This window comes from Phalacrocorax aristotelis, chromosome 1 (assembly GCF_949628215.1).
Source record: "Phalacrocorax aristotelis chromosome 1, bGulAri2.1, whole genome shotgun sequence".
Taxonomy (NCBI): Eukaryota; Metazoa; Chordata; class Aves; order Suliformes; family Phalacrocoracidae; genus Phalacrocorax; species Phalacrocorax aristotelis.
In genome coordinates, this window is record NC_134276.1 from 20,729,798 (window position 1) to 20,749,124 (window position 19,327).

Sequence of the window (19,327 nt, forward strand, 5' to 3'; positions counted from 1 at the left end):
TGGGTGTATTTATCTCTGAATAGGAACAAAGCAACAGAATGTTGTGATCAATCTCAGCAATATTTCTTGATATACACAGCTAAATTGCTTGTGAGGCTGGTTATATTCCTGCCTATTACCTGTAAAACAGAGAGCAGAAAGAAAACTTTAGAACAGCCCTAAACCTTCCATATTATTATATACAGCAACCAATTGGCAAACTCCAAGCAAACATTTCTGAAGATGAATGGTTACTGCCAGGGTGCTTAAAATTTTTCTGAGATCTGGGGTTTTTTTAATTAGTGATTAACCAAAAATAGGTGGAGAATAACCAAATCATTACAGCTTTAAGTTCGGCATTATAAGACTCACCATTTGTATGCAGTATCACCATGTTAAAATTGCATTTCAGTATGTCAGTAAGTGAAGGGCTTTCTAGGATTAGTGGTGGTGTGCCTGTCTTCCTTTCAAAAACCACTGTGTAAGGGAATTAATTTCATGATGTAAGCTGAAAGTGTCCAAACATAATTGCTGCTTTGCTATGACGTTCACCAGCTTGATCTACTCTGAATATACCTGCACAGACACTTGAGATAGATCTGTTTATTTTCCTTATATGAAAATTATTCTAAACACAATGAACAAACTGCTGCCTTTAAAATACTTAAAACACCATATTTCTCTGCTAACAAATACTATGTCTGTTTACAGGTACCAGAAAACCTAGAATCCCAAGCAATATGACTTGAAAATAATTGCTTACCATTATGTTTATGCTACTGGCAAAGAACCCACACCAATGATGGTTAAAAAAATGATTAGGAGCATTCGTTTCAAGTATTAACATTTCTCTATGAATTGTCTGTGATGTTATTGTTGTAAGCCTGACCTCAATTTTAAATGCTAAATATGCATTAGTGCAAAGATCTTTTTTCGTCCATGTGTTTTTTCTTGTCATTATTTTTTCTTTTCTGTTTAATGCTATTTCCTACTCATATTAGCGAAGTAACTGAAATTAACATGGTTGCATTACAAATAAATCTTACCCACATACCACTTCATTAAAAATCTGCACATGTACTACTATAGTTGGAGTAACCAATTAATATGTATGAACTGCTAAGACTGAAAAACACTTATTTCTCTAATCTTGCTTTCACAGACAACTGTCTGAAACCCACACCTTCAAAACTGAAAATTTTAGTATTCACTGTCTTTCAGTGTTTCAGGCTGGAAAACTTGAACGAAAATCTCTTCTAGGTTTTTAACTTAATGACCTAAGTTTTGAAGGGGAAAGAACACTTTGTTAGCTATACATTAAAAAAAAAAGTTATTTTGAGAGTCTCCATGACTCTCAAGATCATAAAGTCCTTCTAAGGATTTATATTCAGATTTGTATAATATTAGAAGTTGTGTGTCAGCAGTGAAGCCATGTATCCTTATCACCTATTGATTTTTGTCAGACACAAGAAAACTTCTTTTATTACAGATTCTTGTGTCCTATTCTGTGACCACTTGCAGCTCAGTAAACTCTGTTCTGCCCCAGGTTTCCCACAGGCTCGATCGAAGTCCATTCAGGTCTCCTTCTTCCTCCCTGTCTCTCAAGCCTTTCACAGTACCTTAAGTCCCCTTCTGTATTTCCTGTTCAATACCCCCAAGTCACTTGGACATCCGCTGCTAGCTGGGCAGAGCATCCCAGGCTATGAATGACTTTCACTAGACAACGTGCTCCCCTGGTCAGTACGGGCAGACTCAAGAAACCATGATTAAAGCTGAGATTTCCCCCTCTTTCCCTCAGCAGATGTACTAAGAGAGTATTTGTCCTCTGAGTGACAACCTTCTCTGAAACTTGGAGAACTTAACCTTTCTAAAGCAAAATTTATCAGAAAAGCTGTAAAAGTCATATTTTTGGAGAAAAAAACATATATAATTTTTAAATAGTACTGTAATATAGATATTACAGAAGATGATACAAAGACAGATCAAAGAAGCTTAAGGAACGGGGCAGAGCTAATGAGAAAACCAGGAGGAAAAGAGGACAACCACCTTTGCATTTTTCATTTGTGTGCTGGTCCTATCTTCTCCTCAGAAAGCATGCTTTTAAAAGTACTTTTTAAAAAGCATGCATACATTTTGATTTACTCTTAACTAGGTTTTGTATAAACCAGAGATTTGGAAACAGAAACCTAGAGCTGAGCTCAATGCTTCATTACACTCATTCAAGTCACTCCCATCACTGCCTTTTCTAAGAAAAAAGGTCACAGTGTACTTACTGGTGAAGTGGACAGGCAGATAACAGGGCCAGGAATGGTATGAACACTATTATATTACAGTCTTACTATTTTCTGTGGCATCTAAGTAATTGAGGAACTACATACTTATCAGACATGCAAATTATGCAGAGCTATAATGTCATCATCAAGTTACCAGATTTCTAAATCATCAGCCTCACTTCACTGGTGTAAAGGGTAGTGGTGCCTGTGAGAATCCACATGCACAACATTTATAAATTGGCTTCTGCTGATTTATGTCAAATAAAGGATCTTATCCCACTGGGTTGCAAATTACATCTTTAAGGGGCCTTCAAATTTCTTTTCCTTCAAAAATACAATGATGAGAAAACAACTTACGTTCAACTTGATCAAACATTACTGAGAACAAGAAATCTCTTGGTGTCATGTAATATTCTCCTTCATATTCCAATGATGCAAAATGCATGAAACGATGCTTCCGAAGAGACAGTCTTTCGTCCCTTTCTGCATTAATAACATCTTCCTTCTGAAACAGAAAAAAAATTCATGCAGAAAGATGGTTGCATTTGTAGACCAACTCTGTAATTAGAAAGAATCCTATACCTGATCTTGATTAACCTCAGCATTTTGTGAGTAGCCACAATAAGAGACTCTCAGGAATTAAAGCTTTTATGTCACGGTTTTAATGAATGACATGCTTATATGACAAAGTAGTTTTTGGCTTCACTGAGAGCACGTCTTAACATCACAGCTGAGCCAAACTAATGGCTTGTTGTCACCAAAGGCTGCATTTGCTTCCCAATCCCCTGCTCTTGGCCATAGGTCCTGCACCTCCTTGCTTGCCAGCTCTGCTACTTGAACTCTTGCCGAGCCAAATTCAGCACGCTAACTCAACAAAAAACTGAAGTGACCAAACAGCAAATAGTATTTTGCCAGGTTAGTGACTGGCTCAGTGAAGGTTGAAATATGCTCTGCATCTGTGCAAATGATCCACTCCTGAAGTTACTTGTCAAGTTGTGGAGTGACTCCTAAGATGGGAGAATAATGATGTTCCAGTTTAAGTATGGGCCTACCTTTCAGAGAAGTTAGAAAAATGGGAAAAGCAATGAAAACACCAACAAAAGAGTCAGAGGTCATATCATCAGCGCCAAAGATTCAACCAGTCAAGCAAACAAAAACCTTCCAAGCCCCCCCTTAAATACTGAGAGACTCGTGATCGAAATCATACCAGTTGACAACACTCTGATGAGTAGTAACAGCACTTACTGTCAGCAAGAGAGGACACAGACACAGTGAAACAGAGACATTTACATTTTAGTATTTCAGAGATAGTAAGTGGCAACAGGAAAATGAGACACTGTGTGTATTTGAACATTAAGCATGGAACAATTTTACCACCAGCAGCATCCCACAATTTTAGGACTGTTCATATACATGAGAAAGTGAAGGAAAAGCAAGAAAATCCAAGGCTAAGTATCAAGACCCCAACTTGAACATACTTGAAATAATCAGTAAACAGCAAAATGGATCTGCAGCTAGGTCAGTGCCCATGGCATTACTAGGTGCATGATGCAGATGAGCGGGTACAGCCTAGGGCATGGCCTACCAAGGTGCTGCATCACATCTTCGAGAAAACAATCACTATTCGTTTATGCTTTTCAGTTTCTCATCATTCTTATGGACTGCTTGGCATTTGAGCAGTCCAGTATAGTGCTGGATACTGCATTTTGCAAATTGGGTTACTCCTGAGACAGGGCAGTGTAGGCGGCTCCTGGTTACACTCAGACCAGCTGCACGTGCAGCAAGGGCCTCACCAGTCGATGTTAAAACACAGGGCCTGCTGTGCTCATTGTGTTCATGGGGCAAACTGTGGGACAGAGACGGGAAGACAGTATGTGAATGGAGGAGTGAGGAGGTCAGTGGGAAGACCTTGCTTGGTTTTGCTGAAGTCAGCACTGGTTATAGCAACATGCAAGGTAACAGGCACCTAGATGCATGGGAGGTTGTTATGAAAATTCGAAATATGCACATATATTTGCAAATAGCATAGTAGGGAATGGGGTGTCTGTGTATTTGTGTACACACATCCAGGGAGTGGGCAAGCAAGAAGGGAGTAGGACCCTCTGAACCACTTAAAAGCTGCGATCAGATTTCTGACACTTCAGTTTTAACTTGCTATTCCTCCAGGATGAGGACCACTAATTCAGTCTTCTCTGCTGAGTTCAAACAATTGCAGAATCAAGTGCTGGCAGTTACATTTCCTCCACCCAGCTGACAACAGGCCAGGACTTTGGTATGAAGTGGCAAAGACAGCAGAGGAGCATGGTGTGATGAACACACAAGTTGTTTTGGGACAATAGCTTCTAGCCCTCAGACAGGGCTCTGAAGTTAAAATAAAAAACATTAGGTCTAGTGTCAGGTTTACAAGGTAGAGGAAAGAGATGGAGGACTGACATTGATACAGGCAGCTCCAAATAATGGGACCCAGCGTGGTCTGAGAGTAACGACCAACTCCCTCAAAGTCAAGTTCCCTCAGACGAGGAGGGTGGGCCTCAAGCTGTAGCCAATAACCAGTCCATTGAAGAAAGCATGAAAAGACAGTTCAGTGGCCAATGACACATCAGAGAAGAGGATGGAGCATTTCAACTTTATGTCACGGAGTCACAGAATCTCAGGTTGGAAGGGAGACCTCAGGGATCATCTAGTCCAACCTTTCTAGGAAGAGCAGAGGCTAAACAAGGTGGCCCAGCACCCTGTCCAGGCAACTATTAAAGGTGTCCAACGTGGCCCAGTCAACCACTTCCCTGGAGAGATTATTCCAATGGGTGACTGTCCTCACTGTGAAAAATTTCCCTCTCGTGTCCAATCGGAATCTCCCCAAGAGCAATTTGTGTCCATTCCCCCTTGTCCTCTCCATGCGACTCATGTGTAAAAAGGGAGTCTCCATCTTCTTTGTAGCTGCCCCTCAAGTACTGGTACACGGTGATGAGATGCCCTCTGAGCCTCCTTTTCTCAAGGCCGAATAAAACCAGCCTATCCTCATATGGCAGGCTTCCCAGTCCTTGGATCATCTTGGTGGCCCTTCTCTGAACCCCTTCCAGCCTGTCCACATCCTTTTTGTATAGCAGGGACCAGAACTGGACACAGGACTCCACATGTGGCCTGACAAGCACTGAGTAGAGTGGGATGATTACTTCTTTTTCTCTGCTGACGATGCCCTTTTTGATGCAACCCAGCATCCTGTTGGCCTTCTTGGCCACAGCAGCACACTGTTCGCTCATGTTGAGCTTTCTGTCCACCAGGACCCCCAGGTCCCTTTCCACAGAGCTGCTCTCCAGCCAGGTGGATCCCAGTCTATGCTGCACTCCTAGATTATGTTTTCCCAGGTGCATGACCTTACACTTCTCCTTGTTGCACTTCATAAGGTTCTTGCTGGCCCACTCCTCCAGTCTATCCAGATCTCCCTGCAAAGCAGCTCTCCCTTCTGGAGTGTCTACTTCCCCACTCAAATTGGTGTCGTCCGCAAACTTCATCAGGCTACACTTGATGCCGGTATCCAGATCACCTATAAAGATGCTGAATAACATTGGGCCCAATATTGATCCCTGGGGGACTCCACTAGTGACAGGTTGCCACTTGGAAAAGGAGCTATTTATCACCACCCTTTGGGTGTGGCCTGTCAGCCAGTTCCCCACCCACTGCACAGACCACTTGTCTAGGCCATAACACATCAATTTCTCCAGGAGGAGACTGTGGGGGACCGTATCAAAGGCCTTGGAGAAGTCCAGGTAGACAGTGTCCACCATCTGCCCCATGTCAACCAGGCAAGTCACTTTGTCATAGAAGGCCACCAGGTTTGTCAAGCACAATCTGCCTTTAGTGAAGCCATGTTGGCTTTTCCCAATCACGTGCTTCATTTGACTTGTGATGGCCCCCAGGAGGATTCGTTCCATAACTTTCCCAGGGATTGAAGTAAGGCTGATGGGTCTATAGCTACCCAGATCCTCCCTCGAGCCCTTCTTGTAGATAGGGGTAACATTTGCCTTTCTCCAGTCCTCTGGGACATCCCCTGTTCTCCACGACTTCTTGAAGATTATGGAGAGTGGCCTTGCGATGATGTCAGCCAGCTCTCTCAACACCCTCGGGCAGATGGCATCAGGGCCCATTGATTTGTAGGGGTGAAGCTCCTGTAGTAGTTCATATACTAACTCCTCCTTCACCGATGGTGGGTCGGTGTTTGGTTCAATTGGAAATTTTGTTCCCCAAGCCTGGGACCCTACAGTGCTGATAAAGACCGAGGTGAAGGAGGTGTTGAGGACCTCTGCCTTTTCTGCATCATTCGTGATTGATTCTCCTTTTCCATTTAACAGTGGGCCTATGTTTTCCTTCTTTTTCTGCTTATGATTGACATGCCTGAAGACCCCTTTCTTGTTATTTTTTACATCTACAGCCAGTTTCAATTCAAATTGGGCTTTTGCTTTTCTGACTGCATCTCTGCACTCTCTGGCTATGCCCTTGTAGTTCTCGGTGGACAATCCTCCACTTCTCCATCTCTGGTATGCTTCCCTTTTGGATTTGAGTAGGCCCAGGTGGTCATGATTGAGCCATGGGGTCTTCTTGCTCCGCTTACTTCCCTTTCCTTTGTAGGGAATAAATTGGCTTTGTACTTCCAATAGAGAGTTCTTGAAGAATTCCCAGCACTCACTAGCTCCTTTGTCTTCCATGGAAGACTCCCATCGAACCCCTCCCAAGTGAGCCCTGAGTGGCCTCTGAAGTTTGCTCTCCTAAAATCCAAACTCCTTGTCTTAGAGCTGACCTTCAGCACACTCAGCAAGATCCCGAACTCCACAATATTGTGGTCACTGCAGCCAAGGCTATCACCAACAGAGATATTACAAAGCAGGTTTTCTTGGTTTGTGAATAGCAAGTCCAGCAGTGCCTCCTTCCTGGTTGGCACAGGCTCAGCACAAGCTATACTAGAGCTCAGCAGCTCATGTGTAACTGCTTGCTACCTCTGAACAGCATGTGGCCCTCAGACTGAAAATTCATGGCACTCTGATGGCAGTAAAACAATTTATACCAGCTACAAGGCTGACCCGCGACCTTTATGATGACAAGTATCCTTATTTCTGCTTTCCCTCCACATTTTAGTATGGTTACTGTGACAGTCTCTACAGCAAATCCAAGTATATTAAAGGGAATAAAAGACTGCGCAACAATCAGGAGTATGGAAGAATAACACAAAAGCAAAATGTTTGCAATTATCTCATATCCCATTATTCTGCAGTTTAATTTATGGAGGAGCACAAGGCATACCTCAGTGAAGGCCTGAAATAGAGACATGTACAGACAAATTAAAAAGCCTATCAAAATATTTCAAATACACTAAGTTTTACCACCCTCGACAGTTATGAGAATAAAGACTGAAATTTCCCCAAATGGCTCTGCAATCTGCACAAAACGTAAGAAAAAAATAATCTGAAAGTTTTTATGAAGATCCTTTTTGCTACAGAACATCTGGAAGCTGAGGGAACTGGGCTTTTTCAGCTCGGAGAAGAGAAAGCTTCGGGGGGACCTAACAGCAACCCACCAGTGCCTATACAGAAGTTATCAAGATGACTGAGCTGGGCTCTCCACTGGAGCTTCATACAGCTCCACCACCAGCACCTCCATTAAATGTGCTTAATCCAGGCAAGAATGGCAGTTCTGGAGTGCAGTTACAGGGACTTTTTTTAGCTGTCTGGACAGACAGTTCAGAAGATGCAAGGTGGAATACAGCACCACAAAAAATCTGACCTTCCTTCCCACCAAACACATTTGCACAATTTTATTGCATGAGAGACTGAAAATCTGGGCAGCCGTACCAGAGGGTGGAAGCTCAGAGGAGAGGTGGCAGCAGGGTTTACACATGTCAGCCAGAACAGAAAGTATGTAAAGAATATGGAGATCTTTACTGTCCAGAGTGAAGGCAATGGCCATCAGTGGCCACTGACTCAAACAGTACATCATGATGATGTAAGGCCTTAAATTGCCATCTTTCTCAATGTTTTCCAAAACCAACAATAATACTGTTCAAATTGCTTTAATACCAGTTAAGGACCTGAACCTGCTACATTTGGCATCAGAGGCTAGAAATTCACAATCAAGTTGTAATGGCACAGAAAAAGTGATGACTTTTCAGGTGTAAGCCATATAATTTTTAAATTGACAAAAATAGTCAATACAATCATTTCTGCAATTTTAATTAAATTGAATTGAATGTAGCTGGATGTTTACCCTTTAAATATCAGTACTGCTGATCTTATTCTTATTCTTCTTAATTTCTTCCTTAAACATACTGCCAGCATTTAATTAAGCTTTGAGCGATATCTTTCTCAGATTTTGGACATAACACTTTTTGTTAGCCACACTGCCAACTACAACCCTCATACTGCCTCAGTTCTTCTCCATTTCACCACACAAAACGACTCTCATAACCTAAATAAATGAGCATAACACTTTACTGTGATTATTCTCCAAATCAAAATAATAATTTCAGAAGGTGTTCTGGAGCATAATTACAAAACTCTTTGCTTTAACTGTATCACTTCTTTCCATCAAATTGTTTGTTGTTTCTGGACTACTATTGCCAGTGATCAAGATATTCCTGAAACTATGGTTTAGCATGGTCCCTAATCCTGAGCAAAAGCAGATGTACTGTCTCTAAAAAGGGGACATGGGCATCCTGAAGCAGGGACTGGCCATGAGATGTGGCTAAGTGTAAAATATAGACAAGTCTACAGCAGCAGCTTACATGCTCTTTTAAAAGCTGTATCCCCCTCCTTCACCATTGTTCTCTTCAGCAATACCTATCTGTCCATGTCTTCAGCAAGCAGGGATGCCAGACCCACCGAAGACGGTTGGTAAAGAATGGAAAATACATGGGAGGAAGTATAACTCTCATTTGCTCTGAGGGGGGATATATGACCAAATAACTAGTCTAATCACTATTCCAAACACTTAATCAAAGATTGAATATAAATTATGTTTTGAAGAAAAGACTGATTCAATCACTTAAAAGTAAGATTGATCTTCTTTTAAAGTACCAATCCAAAGCATGCTTAGGGGAGCAAGCTCGCTCTCAACAATTCAGTACCCTTCCCACTTCAATTAAGTCCTGACTAATTTCCAAGTACTTTTTCCTGAGTCATCCAAGCAGTCCTTCAGATAAAGTTGACATTCCTGACATTTCTAAAAAGACTGCCAAAGCTCATTTTGCTCATAAAAATGCATGTACAGGGCAAAAAGCAGAGTTTTCCTCTTTAATTCTATTCCACAAAATGAGTTTCAAGTAAAGACAGGTATACTGTAGGAAACAATGATGTATTTAAGGCTGGATTTCAGATATTAAGGTATCTGTAATCTAACACCTCAGCAGTTTCCAACAGTGCAAACTCAAAGCAAGCAGGATACAGAAATTCAAATTTACTGAGAGGCAACGGGTGAGAAGAATCTATTATTACTACTGCTGCACAAGATTCCTATAAACATAATTTAAAATGACTCTGTGATTGACTTGGGCTTGTTTTTGTCTTTAACAGTGCCATATAAGAAGAAATCAAACCAGAAAGAGCTATGCTGCATTAATGTTAAGGCTCAGGCTGAAATTCCATCCTTAACTCATTCTATTGTGTGTGGATACAGCCGGGGCTTCAAACACTGGGTGTTCCCAGATGCTCCACAGCACCCTGCACAACCAAGTGAATTAAGAATGAAGTTTCAGCTTTAACTTGGAATTTAGTTGCCTTTGTGGTTTTATGTCAAGCCTCCAACGCCAATTTGAGCATTTCCATGGTAAAGCTATGATAGTTGATGGTAAATTAGAATTGAATGACATAAAAAGGGCTCTAGAATGATGCAAGTGTTTTCCTCTGCAGTCAACATGGCAAGGGATCAGCAGCTGATCAGCCACTGGCGTCTGTAAGCATTACCAAAGACTATGGTTTCCTTCTTGCTTCCTGCACTGAGAAATGCCTAAGGGCAACAACATTACTTCTTACAATTAATTTTCAGATTGATGTAGTAAATCTGTTTATCAGTCTCTTAATTTAGGATGCTAATAAAGAATTCATGGTGTTCAAATTTTAGCTTTAATTTTTTTTTTGTATGAAAAATAGCAAGCTTAAGTAAAAACCTTATATTTACTGTATCTTTGAACTTCTTTTAAAAATACATTAAAAAAATGAAAGGTTACATAAATAAAACCTTGATAACCCTTACCTGTGATTTTTGTAACACTGCTGATCACTGTGATGTGATTTTGGTAACACTGGTAAGCAAATTCTGCATCCATTCAAAATGTAAGTACTTGCGTACAAACTCAAATATTTGCAGCTGATGATGAGTCAGAAATTACTTAAAATAAGCACATACACTTATCCCTCCCTTAAATTTAAAATGATATCTTCCACTTTCTTTCATTTTACTTTTTATCCCTTTGCACAGAATTTAGTGGTTTGATGTGCCTGCACCTTTTATGTTTTCCATTTTATTTTTTTCTGCTTAAAAAATAGTCTACATTTTCCAGTTAATTTTTTCCCCAACATAATTTTTCCTTCTTCACTCTACTCCTTTCCATATAATTTACTTATTTTGCCTCTTAGTATCCTTTCATTGCCTTTCCTCCATCATCTACACACCTTCTTCCACTTTCCCTCTCCCTTGGAAAAAATATTAAGCTATAAAACCTTTTTTTTCCCCCCTTCTCTGAAGAGGATCAATGCTTTTTTTTTTTCTTCCCTGATCTGGAAGAGTTAACTTGCACCACTCATTTTACCTGCTATAAGGGTAACTAAACCAATGTGTGGGATGTAATTAAAATCCAGTTGGTGCCAGCAGGCTCTCTGGGAGACTTAGGTTTGGATCCATTAATTCACACTAGATCTACAGATGGACTTAGCAACTCTGTATCAAATTTCTGTAAGACTGATGAAAACTTTGCAGTTCACTTGTGTCATTATTGTATCTCAATTTCAGCTCAACCCAATTTGAAATTATCAAAATAACAGAAACTTAACCTCAGAGCCTCCTGCACATGTTAACACACCCAGCATGCATGCTGAATGCACACAGGATAATGCTTGGAGCTCAAGGTTTGAAAGTCTCATATGATGCAATAATTTATAGATGAAAAATGGTTCTGACAAGAAATCCATTTGGTATAAATATGTGACTTAAATATTACAATCTTGAGCTTTCTGTAAGAAAGCTTGTATAAGTATGTGCAAAAGTAGTTTGTGCTTTCACAATAAAGAATGTGAGCCACGTATTATGCAGAGTCTCGATCAAATGCGTCAGTTACCAAAACCAACATCAAGTTGAAGACTTCAGGTCATGAGCAAAATGTTCTTATGAAGTGAATTCATCTGTATTACTTTTTTCAATGTTATATTTTTTGAGCTTGCAGATCAAACTGCAAGCCTGGACATAAAGTAAGCCAGGAAAGAAGATTTTAAGAAGTACTGATTTCTGTTTGGAAATAATTTCTAAAGTATTTGAATGAATGTTTAGCAATGTGAAACTACAATAAACAGCTAAGTTACTGAAAGTTCTAACAGCCTTGAAATCCCTAAATATGAAAGGAACAAAAGATTAAAATACTTTCTCAGGAGCTACTTCTGAGACAGAGAACAGACTGCTAAAAGGAGGACAACCAGAGAATGAGAATGCAATAGCCTCATGTCTGGCTACTCTTAAAACTGCTGAATATAAATACTCCAAAATTAGATGAAGCCCTTTCCATGCACTAACAGGTGCCACTCCCCTTCTTCCTTTGAAATAGCTGCTCAGACAATTCTGCTGTGTCTGTACTAGTTAGTGATGGTTACGTTTGAAGCAGCAGCTGAACAGTTTATTTGCATCTAAACCTCCGATATTTTGGGGTTTAATTTTTCTCTCACCCTATTTGTATTTCACTGTGTTCAGACTAAACTGCTGCACACAGAGCAGGTCTTCCACTGTTACTAGAACCCATACCAAATGGAGAATTAAACCAAATACAAAGATAATACAGAAAACAGTCTCAGTTTATAAGGTTTTTTAAATTCACTATTCAATTCTAGAAATTTCAGCCTTAGCAGAGCTTGTTTTTAAACATAAACCTAAAAAGAAGTTGGAAACTAACACATTTCCACTAACAGGCTATAACAAGGTACAAGGTGCCCAAGCTCTAACAAGCCAGAGAACCAGTTCATTTAACAAACCATACATTTACACCTCAACTTGCGAGTTATCACACCGCCCTGCTTACATGTTCCCCTACCGAGGCTGACATACTGCTCAAACACCCTGGTGCAGAAGTACTAAATACATACAGAGTGGCAGGGGGACCACAGAGACACCTCAAAAGCAATGCACCCAGGAAACAGGTTCAGACAGCTTTCTCTGAAAGCTCATCACGCTGCTATTGTATTTGACAGTCAGTGGATTTAAGTGAAAAATGTGTTGTACCTACTTCACACTGATCTTTTCCAGTCAATCATTGCACATTAAAGTGCAGTTAAAATGTGAAGACACAAATACATTTATCTTTAAAGGTAAGAAGAGCTAGCTATTTTTGAAAGATCCTATGTGCAGATGTGTAATCAATACATGGAGCTTAACTATTTGCCTCTAAAATGCTGTAATATCTTTATTTTCCTCCCCCTTCTCAATTCAAATGATGTATGGAGCATGTCTTGGCACACCTTCTCAGAGGAGCTGGGAGAGGCTCTAAGCTATCTGAGCTTTTTACTTACCCTGGGCTTGCAAATCTTTAGGACTTTTCAAGTGAATAGGAGTTTACCTCTTACGTGTGCTTGTGCCGTAGAAGGAAACCATATGCCCTTCTCAAATAGCTTCTCGCTTTGTTTGGGTAACTCAGATAGTAGGTCTACTTGATCTGTTCTGAACTACATCAAGAGATAATATATTTATTACATGGCTGTTCAGTTTAACTGAATGCCCTTCAAAATGGGAGTATATATGTCTGAGTTTGAGAAGCACAACTTCAAACTGTGGGAACTTTTGCAGTCCAACTTATGCCAACTGCACGGTGCTATGTATTTACCTGATGCTTCACAGCTTTAAAAGCTTTTTACTGTTATGGTGCTTGGTCTGCTAACAACTGTACAGACATGGAAAAAAGTTAACGGCTTTAACAGTAGGTAGTTGAATGCTAGACTAGCTTTTGTTCTGAACCAGAAGACAAATGAATTCTGGACTCAATACTTATAAGCAAAGAATTAGAAAATAAACTGTTTAATGGTAGATGTAGTAGACTGACCAAAGCACAAGGACCTAAGAAAATGCATATCCAAAACCAAGACTGGGAGAAGATGAAAAAAAAGAAGATGACTTTCCAATAGGTGAAGCAAGCAGTACAGGTTCAAAAGAAAATTAAAGATATGAAAAGCTGACAATAAAGGAGCTAGATTTCATGTAGCAGTATGCAAGAATACACTCAGGAGTTACATAATAAACCCCCGAAGTTGTTAAATTTTCAAGAAAATTTTCTTTGTAATTAAACAGATGCATTATGTTAGCATTTAATGGTTGTGCAGATTTAAACATACCCATGTCCATGTATGGATAAAAGAGACTAGACAGAAGATGGCTACCATAACCTGTGAAGGGCTGAGCAAGAAGTGGTAAATACAATGGAGTGGGAATTAAGATAGCAGGGAGTTTAGTGATAATAGAAAGAGAAAAGTTTAAAAAAAAAAAAAAAACCAAACAAAAAATGAATACCAGAAATGTAACAGAATCGGTGTTATAAGCTTTTTAAAACAACTTCAAAGTGCTTTGTCAATGGTTACATACACTTCCAATAGTTATACACACACTATGTTTGCAACAACATGCCAAAAGCACTCCTGAAAAGGCATTACACTGGCATGGTATTTTACAGACAATGTTATGTGCTTCAAGGGAAACACTCCAAAAGAAACTGCCTCCCTGTCATCAGACAAGACTGTCGCTCTCTTGTTTTCGAAACACGTTTCAGAATACCAATCTTGTTTAAGTGCTATTGTTAACATGTTTGCACATCCAAAATGTTTTAAACAGTGGCTGAATGCACAGTGCCTTCCATAAAAGTAGATGTAGAACACCCTTAGATTGCAGTATCACTCATTGAAACACACTGCATGCCAAATATAATTACACATTAAAATGCGAATCCTGTTAATTTTTAACCTAGGTACTTTGGACTTGCCCTGCCAGAGAATTTTCATCACAATACTGGCATTGCATTACAAGAAATACACTGTGTCGCAGTTGCCAACCAGGCTAACACAGCACTGATCAAAACCAACCATACAGTGGCAGACCCTATGGTCTTAACAACTTCTTCTCTACCAAGGGCGAGAACCCCCAAAACAGAAATATCTGTGATTTCATCTTCCTGGACTAAGAACGATGTTCCTCTATAGAAGAGTAAATACAACTCAAATGAAGCCAAACAGAATGCCTACGTGAGGCTTAAAAATGCTTCCATTATACTATCAGAGAATGAAGAAAGAAGATGACAATCCTAAATATGCAAGCATCATATGTGCTAGCTGTCATCAGTCTCTGTAAATGAGTGCTTCTATTTAGTCAGCCTAAAAATACTTTAAAAAAAAACTTGTTATGAGTTTATCCAAATTTCAGTGTCTCCCTTTTTGAAGGCTTTGACATAAAGAAAACTCAGATAGTTAAAAAATGTGGTGAATTTTGGAAGAAATTTCTGTTGGTTGGTGCTCAACTGAGACAGGAGCCCTGAAATTATTCGTCATGGAAAAAGAGATCTCCTTGGTCACTAGATCTGCAAGGTGGTACTTTAAGGCTCTTGTTTTAATCCACACATGTATGTAACAGTATCACAGTTCTCCATACCAATGTACATGTCAGCTGTACACTGGTATGATGGCTTTACACAGCATAGCTACATAAAAACATTTACTGGTAAAGGAATTAGGAATTTTTCAGTTTGTGGTTGTTTTTTGGGGTGGGTTTATTTTTTGGTTTTTGGGGTTTGTTAGGGTTTGGGTTTTTTGTTTGGTTTGGTTTGGGTTTTTTTGTTTATGTTTTTTAAATCCAAAACCAAAACACAACAAAGGAGGGCATGCAACTACACACGCGCTTGCTAGAAATATTCTGAAATTTTGAAAATTAAAACTAAAAAATTAACTGTTTAAAATAAAGAAAAGCCAAAATAGTAGGCAATACTCAAAACATATTATTCCCTTAAGAACAAATATATAAGAACCCTAGATGTGACCGATTCCTGGAAAGACAGGAAAACTGTGTTCAGAAAAAGTACTTCATTTATATTACTGAACAGTATTCCCTTCAGTGATAATGTGAACATTACAGAACTAATCACATTACTACTCCCCCAGAAGCTTGAAAATTTCCAGGGTGGTGGTGGTGAAATGTTTTTTAAGCTTTTCTCCAGCCCTTTTGTAACAACATTTTCCAAGTTAAAGCCACATGCAAATGGCAAAAAGAAACGAGAGAATGGCGGGGGTCGGGGGCAGATATGCTCCCGGTTCGTGCATAAGCAACCAAACTGAAAATAAAATAAACAAATAAACACTTAGCTGAATTTCACTGTACACTCTTAACTCTACAGAAAGTCTATCAGATTTAAACCCCATTATTACCTAGGTTACACCAAGACGTTTTCTCAGTTCTCAGAGAGCCTGGTGCTTAAAAAGGTGCTGTAAGTGACGGGGAGTTAACTGATTAGGTTACCATAGAAAGACTACCAGAACCAAACCTCCCAAAGAATTGAACAGCATCTGGGAAGTGTGAAATTCTTCACTTTTAAATACTGTGAACTAACACTATTACATAAAACTTCCACAGAGGTGAATTAATCATACAATAACAACATGTAAAAGAAAGAAAACAGAATCTCTTTAAAGCTTTCCTTTTTTCTCTTATTTATTAAAGGTTTAGTCACATAGATGAAAAATGGCTAACAAGTTAAGCTCTTTAGAAGAGGGGTCAGAGTTACACTCAGAGGATTTAGCAGGTCCCAGGAGAGACCTGAAACAAACATCCATATGTCCTGTAAGATTAATACAACAATAACAACAAAGTAATTGCAACCACAAGCAATGTTTATACTGTAATTATGTTGTAAAATTATATTTATTTCTCCATAAAGCTGCTGACTTCACTTCTAAACAAATGATTTGTCTTCTGTAGGAGTCAATGATCTTGTGACAATGTTACGTGTAAAACTTACGTGTCTTAAAACACAATATATTTACCAATGACCAGACGTATATTTCCTAGTCCTGCTTATTTTTTTAAACTTTCTACCTATGCAGAATTTTTCTTCTAAAGCATTTTCGTTTGACAGAGATCAAACATGGAAAGACTGGATGAAGAGAGACAGCTAAGAAACCTGTATAATGCACGGTTCTGCTGTGCCACTTATTGTCTATAAAACAAGGAACCACAATGAAAGTTTTACCTTAATTTTGATATTCCCATTTTCTAATTGAACACTTTCATCAGTATCCTTTTCCAAAACTAAAACATTCACAATAAACTCAAAGTACTCCAAACAAGAATTCAGAAATCTAGAATTCTGCTTATTCAAAAACAACATATTTACTTTGAACGAAGCATGCATTATTTACTCAAAGATTTGTGTAGTATTTTAAGTTTTCAGTATACTGTAAAATGCATCATACTCAAAAGTGGTAAGAATGGTCTTAAAAGTTCCAGCAGATTGCTTTGTAGATCAGAACTTTTAAAATCAGTTTTTTACAGCCTTTTACAGAAAACCCACAGAAAACAGGACAGATAAGAAAAAGTTAAGGGCACCAACAGCAGGCAACAGAAGCCTGAATTCATTAATTTGTACACACACTTTATTTGCGAAGAGAAAAGTGTTCCTACCTCTAAACTGGGCATCAAGGAGATGATTGTCCAGGACATTAGATTTACAACAGAGGAATTTTAAAAATCCCTTTTACATTTAGTTCTTTCAATAACAGTTATCCTGAAAGTTGAAATGTATTCAATATGAAACACTGTGAATAAGGTAACACTGACAAACAGTTATTTTAACTGGAGCCATTACAGCGCATAAAACCAGTGTATTCCTGATTACAGCAGAGTTGTAACAACCCTTCATTTTTTACTAGTGTTTATAAATTCCACCCTCTAATTTTGAACCTTCCTTCTGTAATTAAAGTTCAAGTATGTTTTCTCAAACCTGCCTTCAAAGCCCATCACTGCTGCACCTTCAGCGAGACTGCAAGGTCACAGTGCCGCACTGCAACTTTCTTCTGTTCAGCATCTGAATCTAGGAAAAACCTGTACCTGGTAGGTCATCCATTTTTCTGTGCTACATTCCTCTGTGCCAGAGATAAAGTTGTTTTCAGTCATCCTGGCTGCACCTAAAATGGCTGTTGTAGAGGTTGTAGTACCATTTAAGCAGGTCATCAAACATCTGCTGATTTTCTTTTTGAAGACCTCCGTGGTTATCATTGTTGCTTCATTTATCAAAGCTGCCATATTCTTGGAAGCAGACTATTAGGACAAACATGAAATTTCTTTGGGAGGTCCAGAGCTCCATCTGATGTAATTCTCTCTTCTCCTCCTCTTCGAAGTTTTTAAGATTATCTTTATCTTGGACTTCTTTTGTGAAATTTTTTTACTACAGCATTTAATTCAAGAGGGATAAAAATGAGATTGAGTCAAATGAATGCTATATTCCAACTCTAATGCTAGACTCCAACCTCTTTTAACAAAAAAATAATTTTCAGACATCCTAAGACCTCAGGAACACCTACATTTTTCAAAGACAGACCGCTTAGTTGTAAATGTTTACAGTAATTACTAAAAATAATGCATATTAATTTTCCCCTGCTCTGCTTGAGAAGATTCACTAGTGAGCACTGTAATTCACAATTTAGAAGTACAAATAGATGACTAGATTTCTAGCTAGTACTAACCATCATCCTCAAAAAACAGATTCATTCTGGATCTATAGCTAGACACCTATTCGAACATGCACTAAATAAAAGAACATATTGAATCTTCCACTGATTTGTTAAAGTCTTAGAAAACTTACACTGGAAATAACTCACACAACCAATGAAGACAGAATATTTACCATGCTAAACATATCTGTTAATTCAAGAGACTGCTGAAATTCTCCGCAATACCTTTTCAGAGAGAATGACTTTCGTGTGCTAATTCACCGTTTGCCACAAAACTTCAGGACGACAGAGAAGGAGCCCAGAAGAGGTTAAAAGCAAATACCAGGCTAGCTGGAACAACCATAAAAATGCAGAATAGGCTTAATGTTAAAAATAGGGATATTATACATTTATCCAAGCCAGTAATACCATCTCTTTTTCACAATACTAAAATGTGATAATGCAATCAGTATGTTATTAACAACACCACCAAACAGTTCCTCAAATCCAACTCTGGCTTTTGTTAATTGTCTTATTACTAAGGGAGGAATTAATTTTGGACAGATGGAACACCTTAGCTAAAGGTTTTACAATGTAACTCACTTCAAGTAAGTTTATTTCTCCGCACCACTCTCTTCCCTGTTTTCCCAACCATCTACTTACTGGAAAAAAATAAATGAAGGGAGGTAAGGCTAACTGGTGCTCAATCTCACATTCCACGACAGATTTGTCTTTTTAAGATTTAAAATAGGAAGCCAAATGCTCCTCCATTAAGGTCATCAATAAATACAGTCTCAGTCTGCACAAGAACTTGAGGCAAATATCATCAAACACTAGGCTCTTGAGACCAACTGGCAGAGATGCTCGTTCTGTTAAATCTGCTGGTCTGCCACATTTGCCAGGCAACTGAATGGAAGAAGAAAGGAAAAAAGAGGACGATATACCCAGTTTTGTCATGTCCTTCCCTCTGCCCACCTAAGACTCCTGCTTCTTAATGTCAGAAGATCAAAGGTGCCTCATATTGGCCAAGAATAGGGAGATGCTGTTTGTTCTGCAGGCACCAAACCTGAAAACAGTTTGGGGGTGGGGGTGGTGTCAGAAATCAGCATTGAAGCCACTAGTGAGATGGGTAGAAACTAGTTGCAGGGTTGT

General features: G+C 39.1%; 1 protein-coding gene across 3 annotated transcripts in view; it reads right to left on the reverse strand.

The window, feature by feature from the left end:
• MICU2 (mitochondrial calcium uptake 2) overlaps window positions 1-19,327 on the reverse strand; it is a 143,950-nt gene that overhangs the window by 57,375 nt on the left and 67,248 nt on the right. For all 3 annotated transcript variants that reach the window (XM_075083411.1, XM_075083417.1, XM_075083427.1), the window contains exon 2: window positions 2,610-2,757. In XM_075083411.1, coding sequence (XP_074939512.1) covers window positions 2,610-2,757 — 148 coding nt within the window. The remainder of the gene's footprint in view (window positions 1-2,609; window positions 2,758-19,327) is intronic.